The sequence below is a fragment of the Doryrhamphus excisus genome, linkage group LG1 (genome assembly GCF_037039965.1).
Source record: "Doryrhamphus excisus strain RoL-2023G ecotype Guam linkage group LG1, RoL_Dexc_Guam_v1.1, whole genome shotgun sequence".
Taxonomy (NCBI): Eukaryota; Metazoa; Chordata; class Actinopteri; order Syngnathiformes; family Syngnathidae; genus Doryrhamphus; species Doryrhamphus excisus.
The window spans coordinates 26,484,647-26,508,551 of record NC_136357.1 but is presented as its reverse complement, the minus strand read 5'-3'; the positions used below and the strand labels follow the sequence as shown (position 1 = coordinate 26,508,551).

General features: G+C 37.6%; 2 protein-coding genes across 2 annotated transcripts; one reads left to right on the top strand and one right to left on the bottom strand.

Annotated features, from left to right (window-relative positions):
- Positions 1-3,919: 3,919 nt before the first annotated feature.
- On the bottom strand, positions 3,920-9,076 carry slc39a1 (solute carrier family 39 member 1). The gene is made up of 4 exons (XM_058076877.2): positions 8,856-9,076; positions 7,588-7,718; positions 6,241-6,561; positions 3,920-4,679 (listed from the first exon to the last, which is right to left on the bottom strand). The coding sequence occupies exons 1-4, from the start codon at positions 8,968-8,970 to the stop codon at positions 4,326-4,328; spliced, it is 921 nt and encodes a 306-aa protein (XP_057932860.2). The 5' UTR covers positions 8,971-9,076; the 3' UTR covers positions 3,920-4,325.
- Positions 9,077-9,362: 286 nt separating this feature from the next.
- tmem208 (transmembrane protein 208) lies at positions 9,363-12,006 on the top strand. The gene is made up of 6 exons (XM_058076879.2): positions 9,363-9,547; positions 10,051-10,146; positions 10,218-10,277; positions 10,360-10,496; positions 11,516-11,600; positions 11,680-12,006. The coding sequence occupies exons 1-6, from the start codon at positions 9,542-9,544 to the stop codon at positions 11,815-11,817; spliced, it is 522 nt and encodes a 173-aa protein (XP_057932862.2). The 5' UTR covers positions 9,363-9,541; the 3' UTR covers positions 11,818-12,006.
- The last annotated feature ends 11,899 nt before the right edge of the window (positions 12,007-23,905 follow it).

Genomic DNA, 23,905 nt, shown 5'->3' with positions numbered 1-23,905 from the left:
TGTGATATTATAAGAATACATTTCTAAATTTACGAGAAAAAAAGTGGAAATCGATGACAATTTACAGGTAGAAGTTGTAAATTTACAAGAATAAATTCATACATTTCTCAGAAAAAAGTTGGAAATTTACATGAATAAATTCACAAATTTATATGAAAAAAAGGGTGTGATATCATAAGAATACATTTCTAAATTTAGGAGAAAAAAAGTGGAAATCTATGACAATTTACAGGAATAAATTCACAAATTTCTGAGAAAAAAGTTGGAAATTTACATGAATAAAGTCACAACTTTATTTAAAAAAAAGGGTGTGATATCATAAGAATACATTTCTAAATTTAGGAGTAAAAAAAGTGGAAATCTATGACAATTTACAGGAAAAAATTCACAAATTTCTGACAAAAAAAGTTGGCAATTTACATGAATAAAGTCACAACTTTATTTGAAAAAAAGGGTTTGATATCATAAGAATAAATTTCTAAATTTAGGAGAAAAAAAGTGGAAATCTACGACAATTTACAGGAAAAAATTCACAAATTTCTGACAAAAAAAGTTGAAAATTTACATGAATAAAGTCACAAATTTATTTGGAAAAAAAGAGTGTGATATCATAAGAATACATTTCTAAATTTAGGAGGAAAAAAAGTGGAAATCTATGACAATTTACAGGAAAAAATTCACAAATTTCTGACAAAAAAAAGTTGGAAATTTACATGAATAAAGTCACAAATTTATTTGGAAAAAAAGGGTGTGATATCTTAAGAATACATTTCTAAATTTAAGAGAAAAAAAGTGGAAATCTATGACAATTTACCGGAAAAAATTCACAAATTTCTGAGAAAAAAGTTGGAAATTTACATGAATAAAGTCACAACTTTATTTGAAAAAAAGGGTGTGATATCATAAGAATACATTTCTAAATTTAGGAGAAAAAAAGTGGAAATCTATGACAATTTACAGGAATAAATTCACAAATTTCTGAGAAAAAAAGTTGGAAATTTACATGAATAAAGTCACAACTTTATTTAAAAAAAAGGGTGTGATATCTTAAGAATAAATTTCTAAATTTAGGAGAAAAAAAGTGGAAATCTATGACAATTTACAGGGATAAATTCACAAATGTATTTGAAAAAAAGGGTTTGATATTATAAGAATAAATTTCTAAATTTAGGAGAAAAAAAGTGGAAAATCTATGACAATTTACAGGAATAAATTCACAAATTTCTGAGAAAAAAGTTGGAAATTTACATGAATAAAGTCACAAATTTATTTGAAAAAAAGGGTGTGATATCATAAGAATAAATTTCTAAATTTAGGAGAAAAAAAGTGGAAATCTATGACAATTTACAGGGATAAATTCACAAATTTATTTGAAAAAAAGGGTTTGATATCATAAGAATACATTTCTAAATTTAGGAGAAAAAAGTGGAAAATATATGACAATTTACAGGAATAAATTCACAAATTTCTGAGAAAAAATTTGGAAATTTACATGAATAAAGTCACAAATTTATTTGAAAAAAAAGGGTGTGATTATAAGAATAAAATTGTAAATTCATGAGGAAAATGTCGGAAACCTATGAAACTAAAGTCATAAATGTACTAGAAAAAAAGTTGTACATTAATGAGAATAAAGCCATAAATTGAAAAAATAATAGTACATTTACAAGAATAAATTTACGAGAAAAAAACGGCATATTTTTTAAAAAGTCATAAATTTAAAAGAGAAAAAGTCAGAAACCTACAAAAATAAAGTCATACATTTATGAGAATTTTTTTTATCTGTTTTTATATCTTTAGAATGCACAGAAAAGGACAGTGTTGATGTTCCATATGCAGGAAGGATTGAAGCTGAAATTTCCCATCGTTGGTATGAAAAAGTTAGGACACCCCCGCTCTGGGATGGGGTGGGAAAAAGCTTGGTATACTCCACATTCCTCCCAGCACATTCCTCCATGGGAACCCACCACATTATTCACTGATGACTGAACGGCCTCACACACTACAGTGTGTTACGTGACCACAGGGTGGCCATTTTGGAAAAAGAAAGACGCTATGTTTTCATGTGTGTATCATAAGACGTTACCGTATATTTGATATCAGTCAGGAAATTCCTTGAAAATGAAATTCCTGTTGCCAGTGGCGGGGAAAGGGTCCTTGGGGGCTCAAAGCAAGAAATTGTTTGGGGGGGGGACTCCCAAGGGGGGGTTACTATGTCGTTGTTTCATAATTGTATGGTAAATGCCCATTGTCGTTGTTTCTGTGCAGTACATATATTAGCACTTGGGGCACCCGGTCTCTCAGGGGCCCCATAACAACCGGGGCCCCCAGGCAAATAACTGTTTTGCCTGTTGCCCCCCCCCCCACATGTTGCACAAAAACGCCAGTTTTGAAAAAAACAATCAGTTTTCTTGGATTGACTTCAAAGTATACAAAAATATAAATAAAAATATGAATATAAACATGATTTAAAATGACTTCGAAAAATGTAAAAAAAATTCTATGACTTAAATAAAAGTGTAAGAAATACAGATGCATGACTAAAATGAAAACAATCATAAAAATGACATAGATAAAAAAAAACAAAATGAACATAAATAAAAATGCATTAAAAAAACAAATAAAAACCTAAACAAATAAAAATAAAGAATTACTTCAAAGCATAAAAATAATAAAAATAAATCAAAATTTGGCTTCAATACGTGTAAAAAAGTGTAAAAGATAAAGAATACAATCCATTCATTATAGGACACTCATTAGTAAAATAGATGCTGCTGTATCCTGTTTATACACAAGAGGGCGCTGCAGGCTCAGGTACCGTATATAAACCAGGGGCTTTTAAACAGGAAGTGGTCATGTGATGAAGACCCCAGAAGACACGGAAGTGTTTGACCGCAACGATAGCAGTTTGCGTGTGAGAAGGCTGTCGTTATTGGACAGTTTTGGGACTTTGTGCGCATTCATCCGGGTGACGATACGTCAAAGGCGACTCCTGGGACTGATTTTTTGTGCAAGCCCCAACCTAGCAGGTACCGCATTGGCCGCCAAGCTCATTAGGAGGCCGCCATGATCGTTGCACGTGGTCTGCTAAAACCAGGAAGTAATGCAACTGTACTCATAATGCAACACCTACTTCATTTGATTATTTTTCAGACATGTTTAAATTGTATGATTATATAAGTTTAAATATATTTATTTTCTATGTTTAATACTTTGTAAAAAAACACATACTTTAAATATTATGTAAAAGAATAATTCAATAAAATCATTGTAAAAATCATTTGTTTGACTTGCTTAAATATATATTTATATTATGCAACAGAAAATTAAATATATATTTTTAAGTCATTGTAAAAGTAAGTTGTATACATTATATTTGGATTTATTTAAATATATTATGCATAAGACAATTAAAAAATATTTTTCTAAATCATTGTATATATTACATATTTTACTGATTTAAATATTTTGTTTCTGGTATGCATAATTAAAAAATAAAATCTTTTCCAAAATCGTAAAAAAAAATGTGTATATATTTATTTAATTGTATATTTTATATATTTCTTGGCATGGCAAATTTGACAAAAAGTCTTAATGTTATTTTTAAAAAATTATATTTAAGAACAAATTCACCTAATGAAATATATTTATATTATGTAAAAGTATAATTACAATTCTTATGTTAAGAAAAAAGATTTTATTTTACGCAAAATAATTAAAAATAAATTGCAAAGAATGATTATAAAAATATTGAGTGTATTTTTTGTAACTTATTTAAATATATTTGTCGTATTATGCAAAATAAGTAAAATGTTTTTTTTAATCATGACAGAAAAGTAAAAAAATTTTGTCAAATTCATTATTTTTATGAATTAATAGTCTAATAATTATGTATTACTGTGTAATCAGGAAAAAGTGGAAAGAAACAAATTAATAGAATGATTTAATAGCCCACCCACTCACTGATGCTTTATTAGAAAAGTGCAAACAGTAAAAAAAAAACAAATCATAAATCCCATATTTTCTCTTGATGGCATTCATCGTAATACTTCATAAAACCTGTAGAAGTAATTCATATGATTGAACGCAGTACACGTAAAAAGGCACTTTAATAAAAATGAAAAGTGATGGAGGACCTTCTTGTCATGCTGATTGGAGGTCACGTCCGTCCGTGCCTCTCAAGCGTTCTTTCTCATAAACGGATCCTAAAATAAGTTATATTTACAATTCATGGATGGAATATCCTAAAAAGTAAGATCATCGTGTTCCTTTAAAAAAAAAAAAACGGCCATGAAAGTGAGGATGTGCGGCGTGGTGGAACCCCCTCAGCCCAGAAAGGTGAGGGCGGCCATGATGCTGAAGCCCAGCAGGATGAATAGCACCTTGAGGAGCTGCTTCCCGGGGGAGTTGAGCTCGTGGGGGAGGATCTCCAGGAAGGTGATGTAGATGAAGGTGCCGGCGGCCAGCCCCTCCAGGATGGACTGGATCAGCGTTCCGGCCTCCAGCTCGGCCTCCATCACGCTGATGCCCACGGCGATGCCCAGAGGCGACATGGTGGCGAAGACGCCGATGTAAGCGGCCAACCACAGCGGACGAATCGCGCTCTGGACGAGCTTCACCGACAAACTGAATACGATGATGCTCTTGTGGACGAGGATGGCGATGCAGATTTCTAAAACCTGGCGAAGGGGGGAGGAAAGGGGGGCATCAAAGCTTTACCAGGTCAGTCACCCGCTGTGTTTCTGTACTCGTGCATTAGTCACATGACGCCGCTTTACACATGAACTGTGAACGGAGGCTTTACGTTCCGTGTATGTTGAGGCTGAACACGGCGGGTCTTGGGACCACATGACGCGCGTTTTAAGTCTTATGACCACAGGATTCCTTTCTTCTGAAAGCATCAGAGACCTGCGGCTCCTGTAGTCCTTCATACCCGCAACAGTGAAAAAGTGTTTGCCCCGTTCCTCTTAATTCAAATCATCAAACTAATTTAAATATTAGTCAACGACAACACAAAATGCAGTTTTTAAATGAAAATTTTTATTGTTCAGGCAAAAAAAAAAAAGTATTTGGGACTCCAGCAAACCACAGTGAGAGCATTCATTCATTCATTTTGTACCGCTTTTCCTCAAAAGGGTCGCGGGGGGTGCTGGAGCCTATCCCAGCTGTCTTCGGGCGAAAGGCGGGGTAAACCCTGGACTGGTTGCCAGCCAATCACAGGGCACATATAGGCAAACAACCATTCACACTCACATTCATACCTATGGAAAATTTGGAGTCGCTAATTAACCTAGCATGTTTTTTGGAATGTGGGAGGAAACCGGAGTACCCGGAAAAAATACCCCACGCAGAACATGCAAACTCCACACAGAGATGGCCGAGTGTGGAATTGAACCCTGGTCTCCTAGCTGTGAGGTCTGCACGCTAACCACTCATGCAGCCCATGATGGGAATAATAGTTTTTTTTCTCCAAACTCATATTGGTACTTGTTTGTATATTTCTTATTATTCATTCATTCATTCATTCATATAGACAAACAACCATTCACACTCACATTCATATCTATGGACAATTTGGAGTCGCTAATTAACCTAGCATGTTTTTGGAATGTGGGAGGAAACCGGAGTACCCGGAAAAAATACCCCACGCAGAACATGCAAACTCCACACAGAGATGGCCGAGGGTGGAATTGAACCCTGGTCTCCTAGCTGTGAGGTCTGCACGCTAACCACTCGTGCAGCCCATGATGGGAATCATATTTTTTTTTCTCCAAACTCATATTGGTACTTGTTTGTATATTTCTTCTTATTCATTCATTCATTCATTCATATAGACAAACAACCATTCACACTCACATTCATACCTATGGACAATTTGGAGTCGCTAATTAACCTAGCATGTTTTTTGGAATGTGGGAGGAAACCGGAGTACCCGGGGAAAAAAACCCACGCATGCACCGGGGAGAACATGAAAACTCCACACAGAGATGGCCCGAGGGTGGAATTGAACCCTGGTCTCCTAGCTGTGAGGTCTGCGCGCTAACCACTCGACCGCCGTCGAAAGAAATTAGGTCATGGGGGCAAACACTTTTTCAGTAAATTATTCCAATATTTGTAGTATTTTATGAGGAGAATAATAAACGTCTTTTAGTCAGGAACTGATATTTTCCTGAAACGTTCCCGTGCCAATAAGGCGGCTATATCGTAAAAAACGGAAGTGAGAGAAAACACTTTGCTTACCTTAGAGTCGGTGTTCTGCAGGCCAATAGCGAGCCCCTCGAAAACCGAATGGAGCGACAAAGAGAGGAAGAGCATGAAGGAGCGGAAAGGCGAGTGGGCCTGAAAGTCGACGTGGACATGATGGCCGCTGCTCTCCAGATCCGCACCGGCGGAGGAGCCGTGGACGTGGTCATGGCCGTTCCTGCCGTCCCGGATGAGCGGGGCCCTCTCGCTGTCATGCGGCGTGCCTCTGGCCTCCCGACAGTTCAGGACCATGCGTTCCAGTATGAGGACGGTGAAGAAGCCGGCGGCCATTATGAACTCCGGGAGAGGGAAGTTGGTCTGTGCGACACAAATAAGGACGGCTTATGCCCCACCCGCCCTTGGGAAGTCTAGACCGGGGGTCCTCAAACGCCTCTCAACCTCAGACTTAAATCATTTGTATTTTGATGAATTATTGTTTACACTTTTTAAAATTTATTTTTACAGTTTGTCATTATTTTTAATGTTTGTCATTTTTATTAATTTTTATTATGTTCTTACACATAGAAGGCATTTTTGTTTGTAATTATTTTGAATGACTTTGTTTTATATTTAAATTTCTATTTTATTTTCTTTTACGCTGTTGTCATTTTTTTTATTCAAGTCATCTCTAATTTTTATTCATTTCTATTTTTATGCTTATACTTGTCATTTTTATTTTATTATCTTTTACACTTTTTGAAGTCATTTGTATTTTTTATTTACTATTTTCACGCTTATTTAAGTCATTTTATTGGCTTTTACACTTGTCATTAATCTTTATTTGTACTATTTTATTTGTCATTTTTAATACATATTCATACACAAGTTATATTTATTTGTTTTTACGTTAAGTCATTTGTATTTATTATTTACATGTCTATTTAAATTTTGTTTTTTACTGCTATTTTTACAGCATTTTTTTTTTATTTTATACTTTTATCCTGATTATTTTTAACATTTGTATTTGTTAGTATTTTTAGTATTTTCTTACACTTTAAATTACTTTGCTTTTATGCAAGTTTTTATTTATTTTGTATGATTTTTTTTATTTAAGTCATAATTTTATGTAATTTTTTTACACTTAATTAATTTTAATTTTAATTTAAGTTTATTTAAATGTATTTTTTTATACCTTTAAGTCTCTTAAGTTATTTAGAAATTATTTCTATTTGGAGTCATCATGAAGTTCGATTGACCAGAAACCGGCTGCAAACATCCAAGTGCGCAACCGCATCCCAGCATCTCTATCTGTAGCGCTCCAAATGTCTTTGTGGCGGTCCATCGCAACTCAATTTGTCCTCAGACCGCATCAGTGACTCACCGTGCTGCAATGCAAATGCTTACCTCCAACTTCCTGGAATCCAGCACGCTGTTGATGTCCGACAGGTAGTCGGGGACGATATCCAGCAAACACGCTGCCAGGAAAACCCCGCCGGCGAAGCAACTGATCAGACTCAGGACAGTGCGGTGGGTCTCTGAAAAAAAATCAAAATAAAATCAGGATCCCACTCGGACATACAGTGATGTGATTTCTTCTTGTTTTTTTTGCATGTTTGTCACACTTTTCGCATCACGTGATGCATTTCGTGTCAGGTTGTGTTGTCGTTGACTACATTTGTTGGATGATGTGTGACAAACATACAAAAATAATGCTTTTGACGTGAAAGAATATCTTTTTATGTTAATAATCGATATGGAAATACTGTACGTGCGGGTAAAGATGACCTGCATTGATAAGGACTCAGAGAGAAGTGATACTTTCACTTCCCCCAGGACGAAGGTCACAAATCTGGCAGTCTTGTACCAAAAACATGATGCCTTCAGGCCACAGCGTACATGCTTGTCATGTGTCCAAGGGTGAAAAGGTTTTTGTTATAATGCTGCTACACATGACAATGTTTCTATGAAATCTACCACGGGATTTCCATTCTGGGTGGGCGATACAGCTAAATTTTTATATCGATCCGACACCGATACTGGAAGTTTCAAGATAATTTTGTGACTTTTAACTTCAAATTGTATTGTACTCACAAGAAAAAACATTTAAGTAACATATCCAAGTTCATAAATACATTACAATAAAGTAGTAGTTAAGAACTTTGACAATTTTATGAGATTCCGAACAAGCGTTTCATTAATAACTATAATAACCAAACATGTACAATATTATTTGAAAAAAAATATTCTCAAAAAAATTATTAGAACATATTCGACCAGATACTGACACTTACTGTGGATATTTAAATCAATTCACTTGACGGGGAGCCCTTTTTTGATGAATTCATTGCGTGTTTGTAATCTCATCAACGCTAACAACACAGGCTAATTGTTGCTAGGTGATCAAATCAGTGGCGGTTAACGGGACTTCCGGTTTAGCTTCCACGTGACTCACGAGCGACACCGTTCCCTAACCGAACTCCATTAACAGTTCTCACAATAAAATGTCTACTTCCTTACCTGGGTCCACTTCGACACTGTCAAGAACCGCATTTTAGGCTACCGATTCAGCTTCATAGCGTCTTATAATCGGCGTATTTATTTATAGTCATACTATTATTAATGATTAAAAAAACAACAATGTTTTCAGATGAATAAAACACAAGTCCACCAACCTGTCCCGTCTGTGTGCCTAAACCACTTCACTCGAGCCGGGATGAATCCGAAGAAAAGCGTTAGTAGCAATAAACCGAATAAAGCACATATTTTGACCTGAAGTAAGTATTCCATAACGGTCACTCAGGTGTCAAGAGAGCCTACTGCCTTCTTGACTTGTTAACAAGCCGACTGTGACTGGAGGCAGGCATGAAAACGCTAGGTAGTCAATTGTGTTGTTGTTCCTACGGTAGCCGAGAAGGGGAAAAAGGATGAAGAAATTCAGCCATCAAATGTAAGCAAATTCGAAAATTATTAATCATTGTAAGTCTACGTATATGTATTGTTGTGTGATATATGTTTTAATTGCTCACTTGCTTGTATTAAAAACATTTACATTACATTAACGACTACATATTGCTATATCTACTGTATGTTGTGATTTTACTGTAGTAATAAAATTGACCACTAGAGGACGCGCTTTGACAAAAATGTCACGCGTCAAAGATTATGATGACGTATATTGCATGCGCCGGATGTCTTTGCTTGCAGACCCAGAGACATCGCTTAACGCTGATGTGTTCCAAGAAATGACACCGCAGCGATTTTTGTCGATGGGTTTTTGGATTTAATAACAAAACTGAAAAGGGGGCTGTGTTTCAAACTTTACAGAGGACACGGTGGAAAAGTATCTACCTGTTTGCCAATGGCGGTGAGTTTCTCACACACACAACATGCTTGTACTAGTTTGAGGTGTCACTGTCGCCGTTCCACTTTTGGACAAGGCAATGATCTAAAAAAAAAATCATAATAATAATTTTCATAAGCAGACTGGTTTCCAATGCGAGGAAATGTAATGTATTCGAAGTTAAGCCAAGCAAATTGATTTGTTTTTTAAACCTACCATGAATACACTTACACAATATTAAAGAAATGAGGCGGAAGACTCAAATATTGCTTAATTTGACTTGAAAATAATTCAAATATTTGTTATATATAACATCTTTTCATGTCATTTTCAACGTGCTGTCTGTGACCTAGCCCGGAATGGATCCGTGACACACTTTTGGGTCCTGACCCACCAGTTGAGAAGCCCCGCTTTACTGTATAGTATTGTAGTAATATTGCTGATGAACATGCAAATGAAAAGCAAGTTTTTTTTTGTTGAGTTGAGGTCCTAACGTTGTGAACGTAACAGTGTTTGTGTCCTTTCAGCCCAAAACTAAAGTCGGAACTAAAGGAAAGAAGCAGATTCTGGAGGAGAACGAGGCCACCTTAAAGTTCTACACAAGAGTCATCCTCGGTGCTAACGTAAGCACGTGTTGTACTTTCTGTCCTTTCTCATAAAAGGTGTAAACGTACAATGTTGAACTCTTCCACAGGCTATATACGCTGTTGTAAATCTTTTCATCTTCTACAATTCATCTACCTTTTGGACGTGGGTGAGTGTCGTGTGGATTTTTAGGGCAAAATGTCATCCAAAACGTTGACCCAGATGTTGCGTCTTCTTCTTCTTCCATGCAGCTGTTGCTGGCGTCGGCGCTGGCAGTGTATGCGGGGAGCTACCGCTCCATGTCCTCCATGGCCAAGCCGGCGTTTGCTGACGATGGAAGTCTCCTGGACGGAGGAATAGACTTAAACATGGAGCAGGGAATGGCGGAGTAAGTCGTGGCACCTCCATAATAGCTCAGAAGAATTGATGCATGGTGTACAGAACTGACTTGTGTTGCTACATATGCTATTTTGTTTAAGTCATTTTTTTGTTATTATTTTATGTTATTTTTTTATTTTTTATTTTATTTGTGCGAAAAATGTATTTTTTTTACACTTTTGCTCAAGTTAATTTTATGTTTTTTTGTTTGTGTTGCTACATATGCTATTTTACTTTTGCATAAGTCATTTTTATTTTTGTTCAGTCTCTTTTATTTTAATAAGTTATTATTATAATTATTGTTTTATTTTTTTAACAGTTTTATGTTATTATTTTTGTTATTATTTATTTTTATTTGTACGAAAAGGGTATTTTTTTACACCTTTGCTTAAGTTATTTTTATTAAGTTATTTAAAGTCTGCTTATTATTTATTTAATTATTTGTATTTTATTTATTATTTGATATATTATGTAATATTTTTCATATTACAAATATTATTTTATTAATTATTCTATTTCTATTATTTTTATTCTATTTTATTTAATTTTAAGTCATTTATGGTGTTGTTTTTGTAAAACAGTTATTTGTCATTTAAATTTTGTATTAATTGATGGGTTATCTGTTGTATTTTTAACAAGTTATTATTATTGTTTTTTAAACAGTTTTATGTTATTTATTTTTATTTGTGCAAAAAAGGTATTTTTTTACACATTTGCTCAAGTTATTTTTATTAAGTTATTTAGAGTCTTTGCTTATTATTTGTATTTTATTTAATTATTATTTTATATATTATGTAATATTTTTTATATTACAAATATTATTTTATTAATTATTCTATTTCTATTTTTATTCTATTTTATTTATTTTTAAGTCAATTATGGTGTTGTTTTTATAAAACAGTTATTTGTCATTTAAATTTTTATTTAAATTAATTGATGGGTTATCTGTTGTATTTTTAACTCATTCAGTAACAAAGACGTCGTTAAATGGTCTTATTACTTATTACTTATGTTTTTTTTGTCCATCAGGCACCTGAAGGACGTCATTCTTCTCACAGCCATCGTCCAAGTACTCAGCTCCATCTCTTCCTATTTCTGGTATCTCTGGCTGCTGGTAAGCACCACACAGATGAATATTTTGGGGTGTTTTTCCTTATAAAAAGACTCAATCCTGTCTTGTGTTTGCACATCAGGCCCCGGCTCGCGCTTTTCACCTGCTCTGGGTGAACATTCTGGGCCCCTGGTTCTCAGCGGAGACCCCGTCGGCGCCGGAGGAAGTGAACGAGAAGAAGCAGAGAAGACAAGAGCGTCGACAGATGAGGAGGTTCTGATGGCGCTGAGTGCACGGAGCCATATTTTTTATACACGGAATGAAAGAACTCGACTGGTTAAGTTATGCCATTTTTTGTTATTGAATGAAACACAATCCAGATTTACCATCCAATTTTGAAAGGTCCTACGATGCTGCAGGGATGTCATTTAGTATCTTTTTCAAATAAACATCTTCTCCGTACACAACACTTTTTTCCCTTTTATGTGTGTGGATTGTGGCAAAGTTCCAAAAAGTGCATTTTTATACACAAGTGACCATGTGTGTTTTCCTTTTAATCCTTTTGTGACGTCACACCTCCCTTTTCCGGCCACAGAGAAGATTGTAATGACATGTGCCAACAATGTCTCTCCAGTCTGGCTCTCCAACTTCTGGTTCTAGGATTCTTCTGCTCGGCCAAAGGTAAGAAAATGACATTAAACACTTGCTTATACTGACTTATGTATAACACGCTCCACCATCATTTAAAAACGACCCCCACAGTTAAATGAAGTAGAGTCTCAAAACCCACATCTTACTTTGATTTACGATCTTTGATTGTATAATTGAATATTTTTTTTACTAGTTTTACTACGAAAACACACATAATGCCTAATTAAGTAGCATTATTGTGCTCGGTGCTAGCATGAAAGCATTGTTAACATGCTAACATTAGCATAGCGGTATTTCTAGCCGCTTTCATAGGTAAACATATAAAGTACACACACTTAGCACTATTATGCTAGGTGCTAGCATGCTTTTATTCGCTGTTTCGGCCGCGATTCCGCGGGGGTGGAGCTCTACGACGCAAATTTCTTAATCTTCTGTTAGCCTGGATAAAATGCTGTGTGTATATTCTGAGTCAATTTGCTACTTTTATTGGTAAAATGAAGTGGAATTCGCTTCCAATTCGTAAGTCATTGAGCAGCTACTGTATTGCTATGTCCTCAGTTGCTATTGCATATACTCACCACAAGAGCGTGCTACTCGCCAAACACAGTCACGTTAATAAACACAATAATCTGTTATTCTGTGCTCAATTAGGGTCCGCCAACGTGTGAAATTAGGGAACATTTTAAATTAAGTAATAAATAGGTTAACTGAGGTGTTTTTACTCTATTTGTCTCTCCTGTGGGGTTGTTTCTTTCCTACAGCATTTTATAGGAGCATATGCAAATTATACGATGACATCATCTTTGCGACTTCCAGGGCAGCCAATAGCTACTTCGCTTACTGAAAAGTCAATGGAACTTTTTCAATGGAACTAATTATTTGTCATTTTTGTCTGTCATTTAATGTCTTTTTAGTCCAGGTTAACACACTGGATTGTGGTTTGAATTGGAGGTATCATTTCAATACCAAGTAAATCTTCATTGCATATTTCATATTACAAAATTATTAATTTTGCTGACAGAAATCTGTACATTTTACATACACTGCTGATTTTTCAATCAGTTGAAAAATTGCAATAATGCAATAATTAGCATTGGTGGAGCAATTTATTGCAAATAAAGGGGGACATATTATGCTAATTTGAGTTGTTGACTCCTATAGTGCAGCTACACTGTTGGTCCACCTCAGGCCACGCCCACTCAGCTGTGATTGGTCACACTCAGTTTATACAGAACTGCTTTTACCCAGGCAGGCCCATTTAAGGAAGTCACTGTCTGGCTGAATATTATAGAATTAAGCCAAATATCTACTATATTATATTTTATTGTATATTATATTGAGGTAATAAATGAATGGTAAGTAGCTTTAGCATTTAATGTTTTCGACAACGTTTTACTTTTTGAAAATTCACTTATCACAGTCATGTGTGGAACCACTTAACCGACATAAACGACGGATTTGTATGCTAAAGTGTTTGTGTTTTTGTAGCATATTGGTTTTAGCATTTTTAATGTACAAAATATATTGGACTCCGCCCCCCATCCTTCAATTCTCACTGGAAAAAATATGAAAGCGCTTGATTTACAGCTTTATGAGTCCTTCTTGGCTTGGTTGAAGCTGGAAAGAAGAGCAAAGAGGATGGCGGTGAAAAAAAAAAAAAAAAAAACTTGCAAAAAAAAGTCCTGACAAGATGAAATAAGGAGGGTGAACTCGCATTCCATTTTCAAGGCTCGCTTGCAGATCCTTTAGCATGCAAGCGCCTGCAAAATATGAACTTGTCGTAGTCCACCAAGAAAGTGACCTTCACATTCTACGTGGCTTTGGACCCCCAACGCTAGACATAACAGGAAATTGGGGGGGAGGGGGGGGGCATTTAGGCACCGGTGGCGGAGCCTTTGACCTTTAAACCCTGGACTTTGAAGACGGGAGAGAGAGAATCCCGTGCAATTATAAGCTACGCAGTGTGTGTTCCATTCGACACTGTGTAAACACGAATCAAGAGTATGTGGGTGTTGGCTCCTTCAACTTCACCTTCCATCTTGTTTTGACGCCATTCCATGCAATAATCTTGCTTTGGATATGGAAATCTTCTGCTTTCGGACTTCAGTCCCGCTTGGCAGCATTCCCAGCTCGCTCATCATTTCCTTAAAAGGAAACTTTTATGTGTGCTTTAAAGACGTATGACCGAATAGCATTTACTATTGGAACCTTGGTTAGCATCATTCATTCCTTGAATGTCCGACTCTAAACCAAAATCATGTCAACAATGTATGTCTTCCAGAAAATGACAATTTCTACGAAGTTTTTTTTGTTGAGAATAACATTAACATGGCTGCGCGGTAGTCGAGTGGTTAGCGTGCAGACCTCACAACTAGGAGACCAGGGTTCAATTCCACCCTCGGCCATCTCTGTGTGGAGCTTATCATTTCCTTAAAAGGAAACTTTTATGTGTGCTTTAAAGACGTATGACCGAATAGCATTTACTATTGGAACCTTGGTTAGCATCATTCATTCCTTGAATGTCCGACTCTAAACCAAAATCATGTCAACAATGTATGTCTTCCAGAAAATGACAATTTCTACGAAGTTTTTTTTGTTGAGAATAACTAACATGGCTGCGCGGTGTTCGAGTGGTTAGCGTGCAGACCTCACAGCTAGGAGACCAGGGTTCAATTCCACCTTCGGCCATCTCTGTGTGGAGCTCATCATTTCCTTGAAAGGAAACTTTTATGTGTGCTTTAAAGACGTATGACCGAATAGCATTTACTATTGGAACCTTGGTTAGCATCATTCATTCCTTGAATGTCCGACTCTAAACCAAAATCATGTCAACAATGTATGTCTTCCAGAAAATGACAATTTCTACGAAGTTTTTTTTGTTGAGAATAACATTAACATGGCTGCGCGGTGGTCGAGTGGTTAGCGTGCAGACCTCACGGCTAGGAGACCAGGGTTCAATTCCACCCTCGGCCATCTCTGTGTGGAGCTCATCATTTCCTTGAAAGGAAACTTTCATGTGTGCTTTAAAGACGTATGACCGAATAGCATTTACTGTGGAACCTTGGTTAGCATCATTCATTCCTTCCCGAAGGTCTGACTCTAAACCAAAATTATGTCAACAATGTCTTCCATTCATTCATTCATTCATTCATTTTCTACCGCTTTTTCCTCATGAGGGTCGCGGGGGGTGCTGGAGCCTATCCTAGCTGTCTTCGGGCGAGAGGCGGGGTACACCCTGGACTGGTGGCCAGCCAATCACAGGGCACATATAGACAAACAACCATTCACACTCACATTCATACCTATGGACAATTTGGAGTTGCTAATTAACCTAGCATGTTTTTTGGAATGTGGGAGGAAACCGGAGTACCCGGAGAAAACCCACGCATGCACGGGGAGAACATGCAAACTCCACACAGAGATGGCCGAGGGTGGAATTGAGCCCTGGTCTCCTAGCTGTGAGGTCTGCGCGCTAACTGCCGTGCCGCCCATATGTCTTCCAGAAAATGGAAAATGGAATTTCTACGAACATTTTTTTTTGTCGAGAATAATATTAACATGGCTGCACGGTAGTCGAGTGGTTAGCGTGCAGAGCTAACAGCTAGGAGACCAGGGTTCAATTCCACCCTCGGCCATCTCTGTGTGGAGTTTGCATGTTCTCCCCCCGTGCATGCGTGGATTTTCTCCGGGTACTCCGGTTTCCTCCCACATTCCAAAAAACATGCTAGGTTAATTAGCGACTCCAAATTGTCCATAGGTATGAATGTGAGTGTGAATGGTTGTTTGTCTATATGAATGAATGAATGAATGAATGAATAATAAGAAATATACAAACAAGTACCAAAATGAGTTTGGAAAAAAAGCTATTATTCCCATCATGGGCTACACGAGTGGTTAGCGTTCAGACCTAACAGCTAGGAGACCAGGGTTCAATTCCACCCTTGGCCATCTCTGTGTAGAGTTTGCATGTTCTTCCCCCGTGCATGCGTGGGTTTTCTCCGGGTACTCCGGTTTCCTCCCACATTCCAAAAACATGCTAGGTTAATTAGCAACTCCAAATTGTCCATAGGTATGAATGTGAGTGTGAATGGTTGTTTGTCTATATGAATGAATGAATAATAAGAAATATACAAACAAGTACCAATATGAGTTTCGAAAAAAAACTATTATTCCCATCATGGGCTGCACAAGTGCTTAGCGTGCAGGGCTCACAACTAGGAGACCAGGGTTCAATTCCACCCTCTGCCATCTCTGTGTGGAGTTTGCATGTTCTCCCCGTGCATGCGTGGGTTTTCTCCGGGTATTCCGGTTTCCTCCCACATTCCAAAAAACATGCTAGGTTCATTAGCGACTCTAAATTGTCCATAGGTATGAATGTGAGTGTGAATGGTTGTTTGTCTATATGTGCCCTGTGATTGGCTGGCCACCAGTCCAGGGTGTACCCCGCCTCTCGCCCGAAGACAGCTGGGATAGGCTCCAGCACCCCAGGAAAAACGGTAGAAAATGAATGAATAACATTAACGGCGAACATTTCTAGCGGAATTATTAGTCGGGTTGTGCAGGGGTGTCAAACGGCAGATGTGGAGATGTTGTTTAATGAATGTTTAATTCATTCAATTCACCTCAATACCCGATCCCAACAACGTATTCAGGCAAAAAATAAGCGATGACGCAACTCTCGTGGTCTAAAATGGCCGCTAAATAAGTAAATAAACACAAGGTGCACAATGCACCTGCTCTGCAGGTCTAAATGGGCCTTTAGTGAAATAAATAAATAAAAGGTCATCAGTGAGCGACCCCCCCCCCCCCGCCATTAGTTATGCCGATGGTGCCGCTGTCCGCATGACTCCGGCCGGTCCAGGACCAGCAGGGACCGGCTCAATCACACCGGGTTCCCTTCCGCTTCCTTTGTTTTCATCCTGTTTCCTTCCTCGTTTTCTTAGATGGCGTTCCTCCGCGTGGAAGTCAGTCAACAGTACAATACTGTGAAAGTAAACATATCGTATGTACAAATATCATGTCGGAAAAGCACCAGGCTTCGGGGGGGGGGGGGGGTGCTTCGGCGATGATGGCACCGTAACGCAACATCTTCATCAGTAAAAAAAAAAACAAAAATGGAATAAGCTGAAATAATAATATGAAATAATAAAAAAAATAGAATAACATTAAAAATTACTTCTATAAAAGTGTAAAAATGAATGCAAATGAAGAAGAATGGCTTGAATAAAAAACATTTAAAAATAATACAAATGAAAAACTGGAATGATTTCCATAAATACAAAATAAAAAAAAAAAATAATAATAATTTAAAAAACTAATTCATTCAGTACAATACATATAAAAAACAAGACTATTAAAAATGAAGTAAAAGTGTAAAAAAATTATACAAATAAATTAGAATAAAAAGTTGTGTAAAATCAATTTTAAAAGTAAAAAATATTTTAAAACAATAATAAAATAAGAGAAATTTAGAATTATTTAAATAAGTATTGAAAATAAATAAAAATTACTTTACTAAAAGTGTTTAAAAAAGAAAAAAAATTACTGGAAAAAAATTAAAAATAACAAAATTAAGTGATTTCATCCATTCTCTATGCCGCTTTGAAAAATATGACATAAACATAAATCGAAAATGTGGGTCCGATTAGAGAAACCCTGTTTAGTGTCAAAGATCAATATTTCAATTTTAGACCAAAAAAAATGTTCCTGTCTTTTTTTTTTTACTTGTCAACTGAATGTAGAAAATAAGTCAGAAAGAAATAATAAATAACAAGATTTCCATAACTACAAAATAAGAAAAATAATAATAATAAATAATAAAAAAAACAAATTAATTCAGTACAATACATATAAAAAACAATAAGACAATTAAAAATGAAGTAAAAGTGTAAAAAAAATTATAGAAATAAATTTGAATTAAAAAAACAACGTAATTAGTTTTTTTTAATTTTAAAAGTAAAAAATATTTTAAAACAATAATTTAAAAAGAGAAATTTAGAATTATTTAAATAAAAGTACAGAAAATAAACATATAACAAATAACTGAATGTAAAAAAATAAGACAGAAAGAAATAATAAATCACAATTCAATTCAACGTGACCTGATGACTGATTTTCACCAAAGGTGTAAAAAGGTAGGACACCCTTGCACCCCCCCCACACACACACACACTCCACACACTATTAGACAAATGATGGAAGTCTCAATCCAAGCTTCATTTCCAGGAAAGTTGTGCGTTTTTGTCCTAAAGCGCTTTCCATTAAATCAAGCGAGCCTGTTTTTCACAGGAGAAGTGGGAGTGGGGAAGAGTGATTAATGAGCTAACCGGTGCAGCCGTAGTGTCTCGCCTTGCTCCAGTGGTGAGCGTGAGAGTCGGAGGGAGGAAGAAAAATAAATATGTGGCGTGTTTTAAGAAAAAAAAACTGCATGGAAATGAATTGAAAGGGTGGCTGCGTACATTTTCAAAGGCTTGGTGGAGCATTTGGAGTTGAACTGTGAGTGAGAGGGCAGACCGAGGCTGGATTACACCCTCTCTGGTGCCCACTAGTCCAGCAGCAGACGAGGATGGGTGGTGGCTCAGCTCGGACAAGGAAAACGCTTGACCTCTTGACCCCGGTCTGCCTTTGCAATCTGTTAGATGGACTTTTGAGTTGCTTTGTCATTCAGCGTATACTCGGAATTGTCAACGTTTAACATTTAAATGCTTGAAATCATCAAAGAAATTTAAATATTAGTCAATAACAACATAACCTAGCCAAACCTGAAAAAGTGATTTCCCTCCATTAAAACATAAACATCAGATTAAGTGAGATCTATCAGTGTGGAAAGAGTTACAAAGCTTTAGGACTCCAGCAAACCACAGTGAGAGCCATTATCCACACATCGTGAAAACATGGGACAAACATGGTGAACCTTCCCGTTGATGAACCTTCATCAAAGAGGTCACAAAAAAGACCCCACAACAACATCCAAAGACGTGCAGGCCTCAGTTGTTTTGCATCATAGCAACAGTAAAATATGGTGGTGGTAGTGTAATGGTCTGTTGTTTTTAGTTGTTAGTATTCTTAGAAGTAAAGAATGAGTATTTCAGCAGGCCACCGTTCCGTAGCTTTCTTCTCCCTGGCTTGTGGAGACATTATCTCCAGTACCTCTCCATGTTTTCCCGTTGAGGAACCTTCATCAAAGAGGTCACAAAAGACCCCACAACAACATCCAAAGACTTGCAGGCCTCAGTTGTTTTGCCGGAAAACATCTTGATAATCCATAAGACCTTCTGGAAAAACTTTTTGGAAGGTGAGTGTCACCATTACATCTGACAGAAAAAGAACATCATAGCAACAGTAAAATATGGTGGTGGTAGTGTAATGGTCTGTTGTTTTTAGTTTGTTAGTATTCTTAGAAGTAAAGAATGAATATTTCAGCTGGCCACCGTTCCGTAGCTTTGTTCTCCCTGGCTTGTGGAGACATTATCTCCAGTACCTCTCCATGTTTTCCCGTTGAGGAACCTTCATCAAAGAGGTCACAAAAGACCCCACAACAACATCCAAAGATGTGCAGGCCAGAAAACATCTTGATGATCCATAAGACCTTCTGGAAAATACTCTGTGGTTGAACTTCCATTACATCTGACAGAAAAAGAACATCATAGCAACAGTAAAATATGGTGGTGGTAGTGTAATGGTCTGTTGTTTTTAGTTAGTATTCTTAGAAGTAAAGAATGAACATTTCAGCAGGCCACCGTTCCGTAGTTTTGTTCTCCCTGGCTTGTGGAGACATTCATGCAAAGACGTGCATCATCATAGCAACAGTAAAATATGGTGGTGGTAGTGTAATGGTCTGTTGTTTTTAGGCCACCATTCCATAGCTTTGTTCTCCCTGGCTTGTGGAGACATTCATCCAAAGACGTGCATCATCATAGCAACAGTAAAATATGGTGGTGGTAGTGTAATGGTCTGTTGTTTTTAGGCCACCGTTCCATAGCTTTGTTCTCCGTGGCTTGTGGAGACATTATCTCCAGCACGCCGCCATGTTTTCATAAGCGGGCCTCTGGATGCTTTCAGTGGTGCCTGGGAGAGGCAGGGGGCGTTTGTGTGCCCGTGTTTGAGAGCCATTAGGGGGAGCGATGAAGCCGATGACATGCTGTTCCTGTGACGGGGCCGCCTGGTTCCAGACTCCTCGCTCGGAGAGCCGGGGGAGCCTGCAGGTCTGTGCCCTCGGACAGACGTTGGAGACGCAAGGACGGCGTTTATTTTGGGAGGCGGTTTGGTGCTGGACACGGCGTCTGCTACCCCTCGCCCCCCCCCCCCCCCCCCTCCATCCCCCACTCGCACTCGCCTCGAAACACCCCACCCAAGTCTTCCCACACTCCAAACACACACACACACACCTTATCACCACCGCCGAATGTTTGCATTCGCTGGCTGGAATGACACAGATTATCTTCAACCGTCGGCCCAAAGCAGGGGGCGGCAGCTAGCTTGATTTCCTGCGTCAAAAGCAAACGTATTTGATGGACAGATGCTCAGTTGGAATGATTGACAAGTTGATTGGCCAGCCCTACTGTTTTGCATGAGCTACATTATATACCTAGAATGTCCAGGATATTCTATGATGATCCTTCATAACATAATATTGTTCTTTTTTTAGCATTATCAGAGACCTATAGATATTAAATAGCACCCCTATAGTCACCTTTACGCTGTTTCTTGGTTCATATCAGTGGTTCTCAATTATTTTCGGCCATGGCCCACTGGGGGACAGAAATGTTCTCGCACCCCCCCCCCCCAATTTGAAACAATATCGAGGAACTAATAATATCTATTTATTTATCTGAACTGTGGATACTGAACACGCAGATGTTACATGCATTGTTAGCCCCAACATGCTAGCTGTTTTTCGCTAACGCACAGATGGTATGTGCATTGTTAGCCTCCGCATGCTAGCTGTTTTTCGCTAATGCACAGATGTTACGTGTATTGTTAGCCCCAACAGGCCAGCTGTTTTTTGCTAACACACAGATGGTACGTGCATTGTTAGCCTCCGCATGCTAGCTGTTTTTCGCTAATGCACAGATGTTACGTGTATTGTTAGCCCCAACAGGTCAGCTGTTTTTCGCTAACGCACAGATGGTATGTGCATTGTTAGCCTCCACATGCTAGCTGTTTTTCGCTAATGCACAGACGTTACGTGCATTGTTAGCCCCAACAGGCCAGCTGTTTTTTGCTAACGCACAGATGGTAGGTGCATTGTTAGCCTCCACATGCTAGCTGTTTTTCGCTAATGCATTGTTAGCCCCAACAGCCCAGCTGTTTTTCGCTAACGCACAGATGGTATGTGCATTGTTAGCCTCCACATGCTAGCTGTTTTTCGCTAATGCACAGACGTTACGTGTATTGTTAGCCCCCACATGCTAGCTGTTTTTCACTAACGCACAGATGGTATTTTTGCATTGTTAGCCCCAACAGGCCAGCTGTATTTCTCTAACGCACAGACATTATGTGCAATGTTAGCCCCCACATGCTAGCTGTTTTTTGCTAACGCACAGATGGTACGTGCATTGTTACCCCCACATGCTAGTTGTTTTACTCTTAATGCACAGATGTTGCGAGCATTGTTAGCCCCCACATGCTAGCTGTTTTTCCGCTAATGCACAGATGGTGCATTTATTGTTAGCCCCCACATGCTAGCTGTTTTACTCTTAGTGCACAGATGTTGCGAGCATTGTTAGCCCCCGCGTGCTAGCTGTTTTACTCTAATGCACAGATCTTATGTGCATTGTTAGCCCCCACGTGCTAGTTGTTTTTCGCTAATGCACAGATGGTACGTGCATCGTTACCCCCACATGCTAGCTGTTTTTCTCTTAATGCACAGACATTGTGAGCATTGTTAGCCCCCACATGCTAGCTGTTTTTTCCGCTAACACACAGACGGTGCGTTTATTGTTAGCCCCCACACGTCTTGTCTTGTTATTAATACACCATGTGAGTCCAACTGTGTTTTTAATGTATTTTTTCAATCACAAATCATCATTCCTGTTTAGTATCCTATTAGCTAGCTTAATAAATTGCCAACAGGAACCGGACCTTACGTCAGTGACATCTATGATGACTTTCAAAAAATGTAAACACGTTTTTATAGTCATACAATTGTACTTGAACATGTGTAAAAGAGTTGTACGTGCATATAAATTATAAATGAACATTGAAGATTACTTTAGCGTCATTGAAGACAACCCAAAGACGATATGTGGCAGCGAGATCAACCACCATCAACTTCCTCTTTTCACTCAACAATCACGTCTTCAATGAAGGTAAAAAATACCCTTATTTGTCCATTTAACTTTTCTAATTGTTTCCTACATGTAAAAAGATCAATGTAACACGATAAAATAGTGCATGCTTTCTGTCAATATTATTAACATTATGTTGAATATTGTCGTTGTTTGGTGCTAAACTGCATTACATCATGCTGGGAGGGCGACATTTAAGATGCATTTTGCTGTTGAATAGGAGCCTTTCTTAAAGCAAGATGTTCTTTCCGATTGAAGCAAAGCAGGATGCTAGGACTTTTTAAGAGTTGAGAAACTTGAAACCCTGTTTGCGCAACAATCAGTACGTCTCCTTGCCGCCAAAGTGTCTAGACTGGCACATGATGACAGGAATCAACCAATGGCAGACGAGCTGTCCTCTCCGGGGGGCGGGGAGAGGAAAAGGGGAAGAGAGAGAGAAGCTCCAAAATAAAAGCAGTGCTTTGACAGGTTCCTGTAGCTCTGACTTTAATTTGGTAATCATGCTTATAAAATAACATTTGAAAATAATATTAAATACAACAGTGAAAAGACAAAGACTTTAGACTGAAAATATTTTACTAACAATAACAATAAAAATGATTCTCACCACGTGGCCCAATGTTGGGACATCCCTGCCATACCGTGCTTAAAGGCTTTTATTCCGAAAATATGTACGGAAGTAGGGAGCTCTTATTGTGCCTGACTTGACGATCCCTGCTGACTGCTACTGTATGCGTGTTCGGTGTGGGCGATCCTGCACAAATTTGTATAGCTACCGATACCAACTCAATGCAGATCCAGTAGTGCGAATACCGATACCGATACTATTTTTTACTTGCTTTTTTTGTACGTTTGTTAAAGTATTTTGTATAAAACACGAGAAAAAACACAAATGATAAACATAATTAGAAAATACATTGAAAACTTAAATAGAAATATTTAATCTACAAACCGGCGGCACGGCGGTCGAGTGGTTCGTGTGCAGACCTCACAGCTAGGAGACCAGGGTTTGATTCCACCCTCGGCATGCGGGCATGCGGGCATGCGTGGGTTTTCTCCGGGTACTCCGGTTTCCTCCCACATTCCAAAAAAACATGCTAGGTTAATTAGCGACTCCAAATTGTCCATAGGTATGAATGTGAGTGTGAATGGTTGTTTGTCTATATGTGCCCTGTGATTGGCTGGCGACCAGTTCAGGGTGTACCCTGCCTCATAAATGAATGAATGAATTAATAATCTACAAACCTATTTGTGACCTATTTAATAATTAAAAAACACCTAAATGATAAATATATTTAGAAACATTTTTAAAGATATATATATATCTTTAAAATATATATATATATTTAAAAATATATTCAAGATATTTAATCAACAAACTTATTTGTGACCAATTTAATAAAAACAGAAATTGTAAATATATTTAGA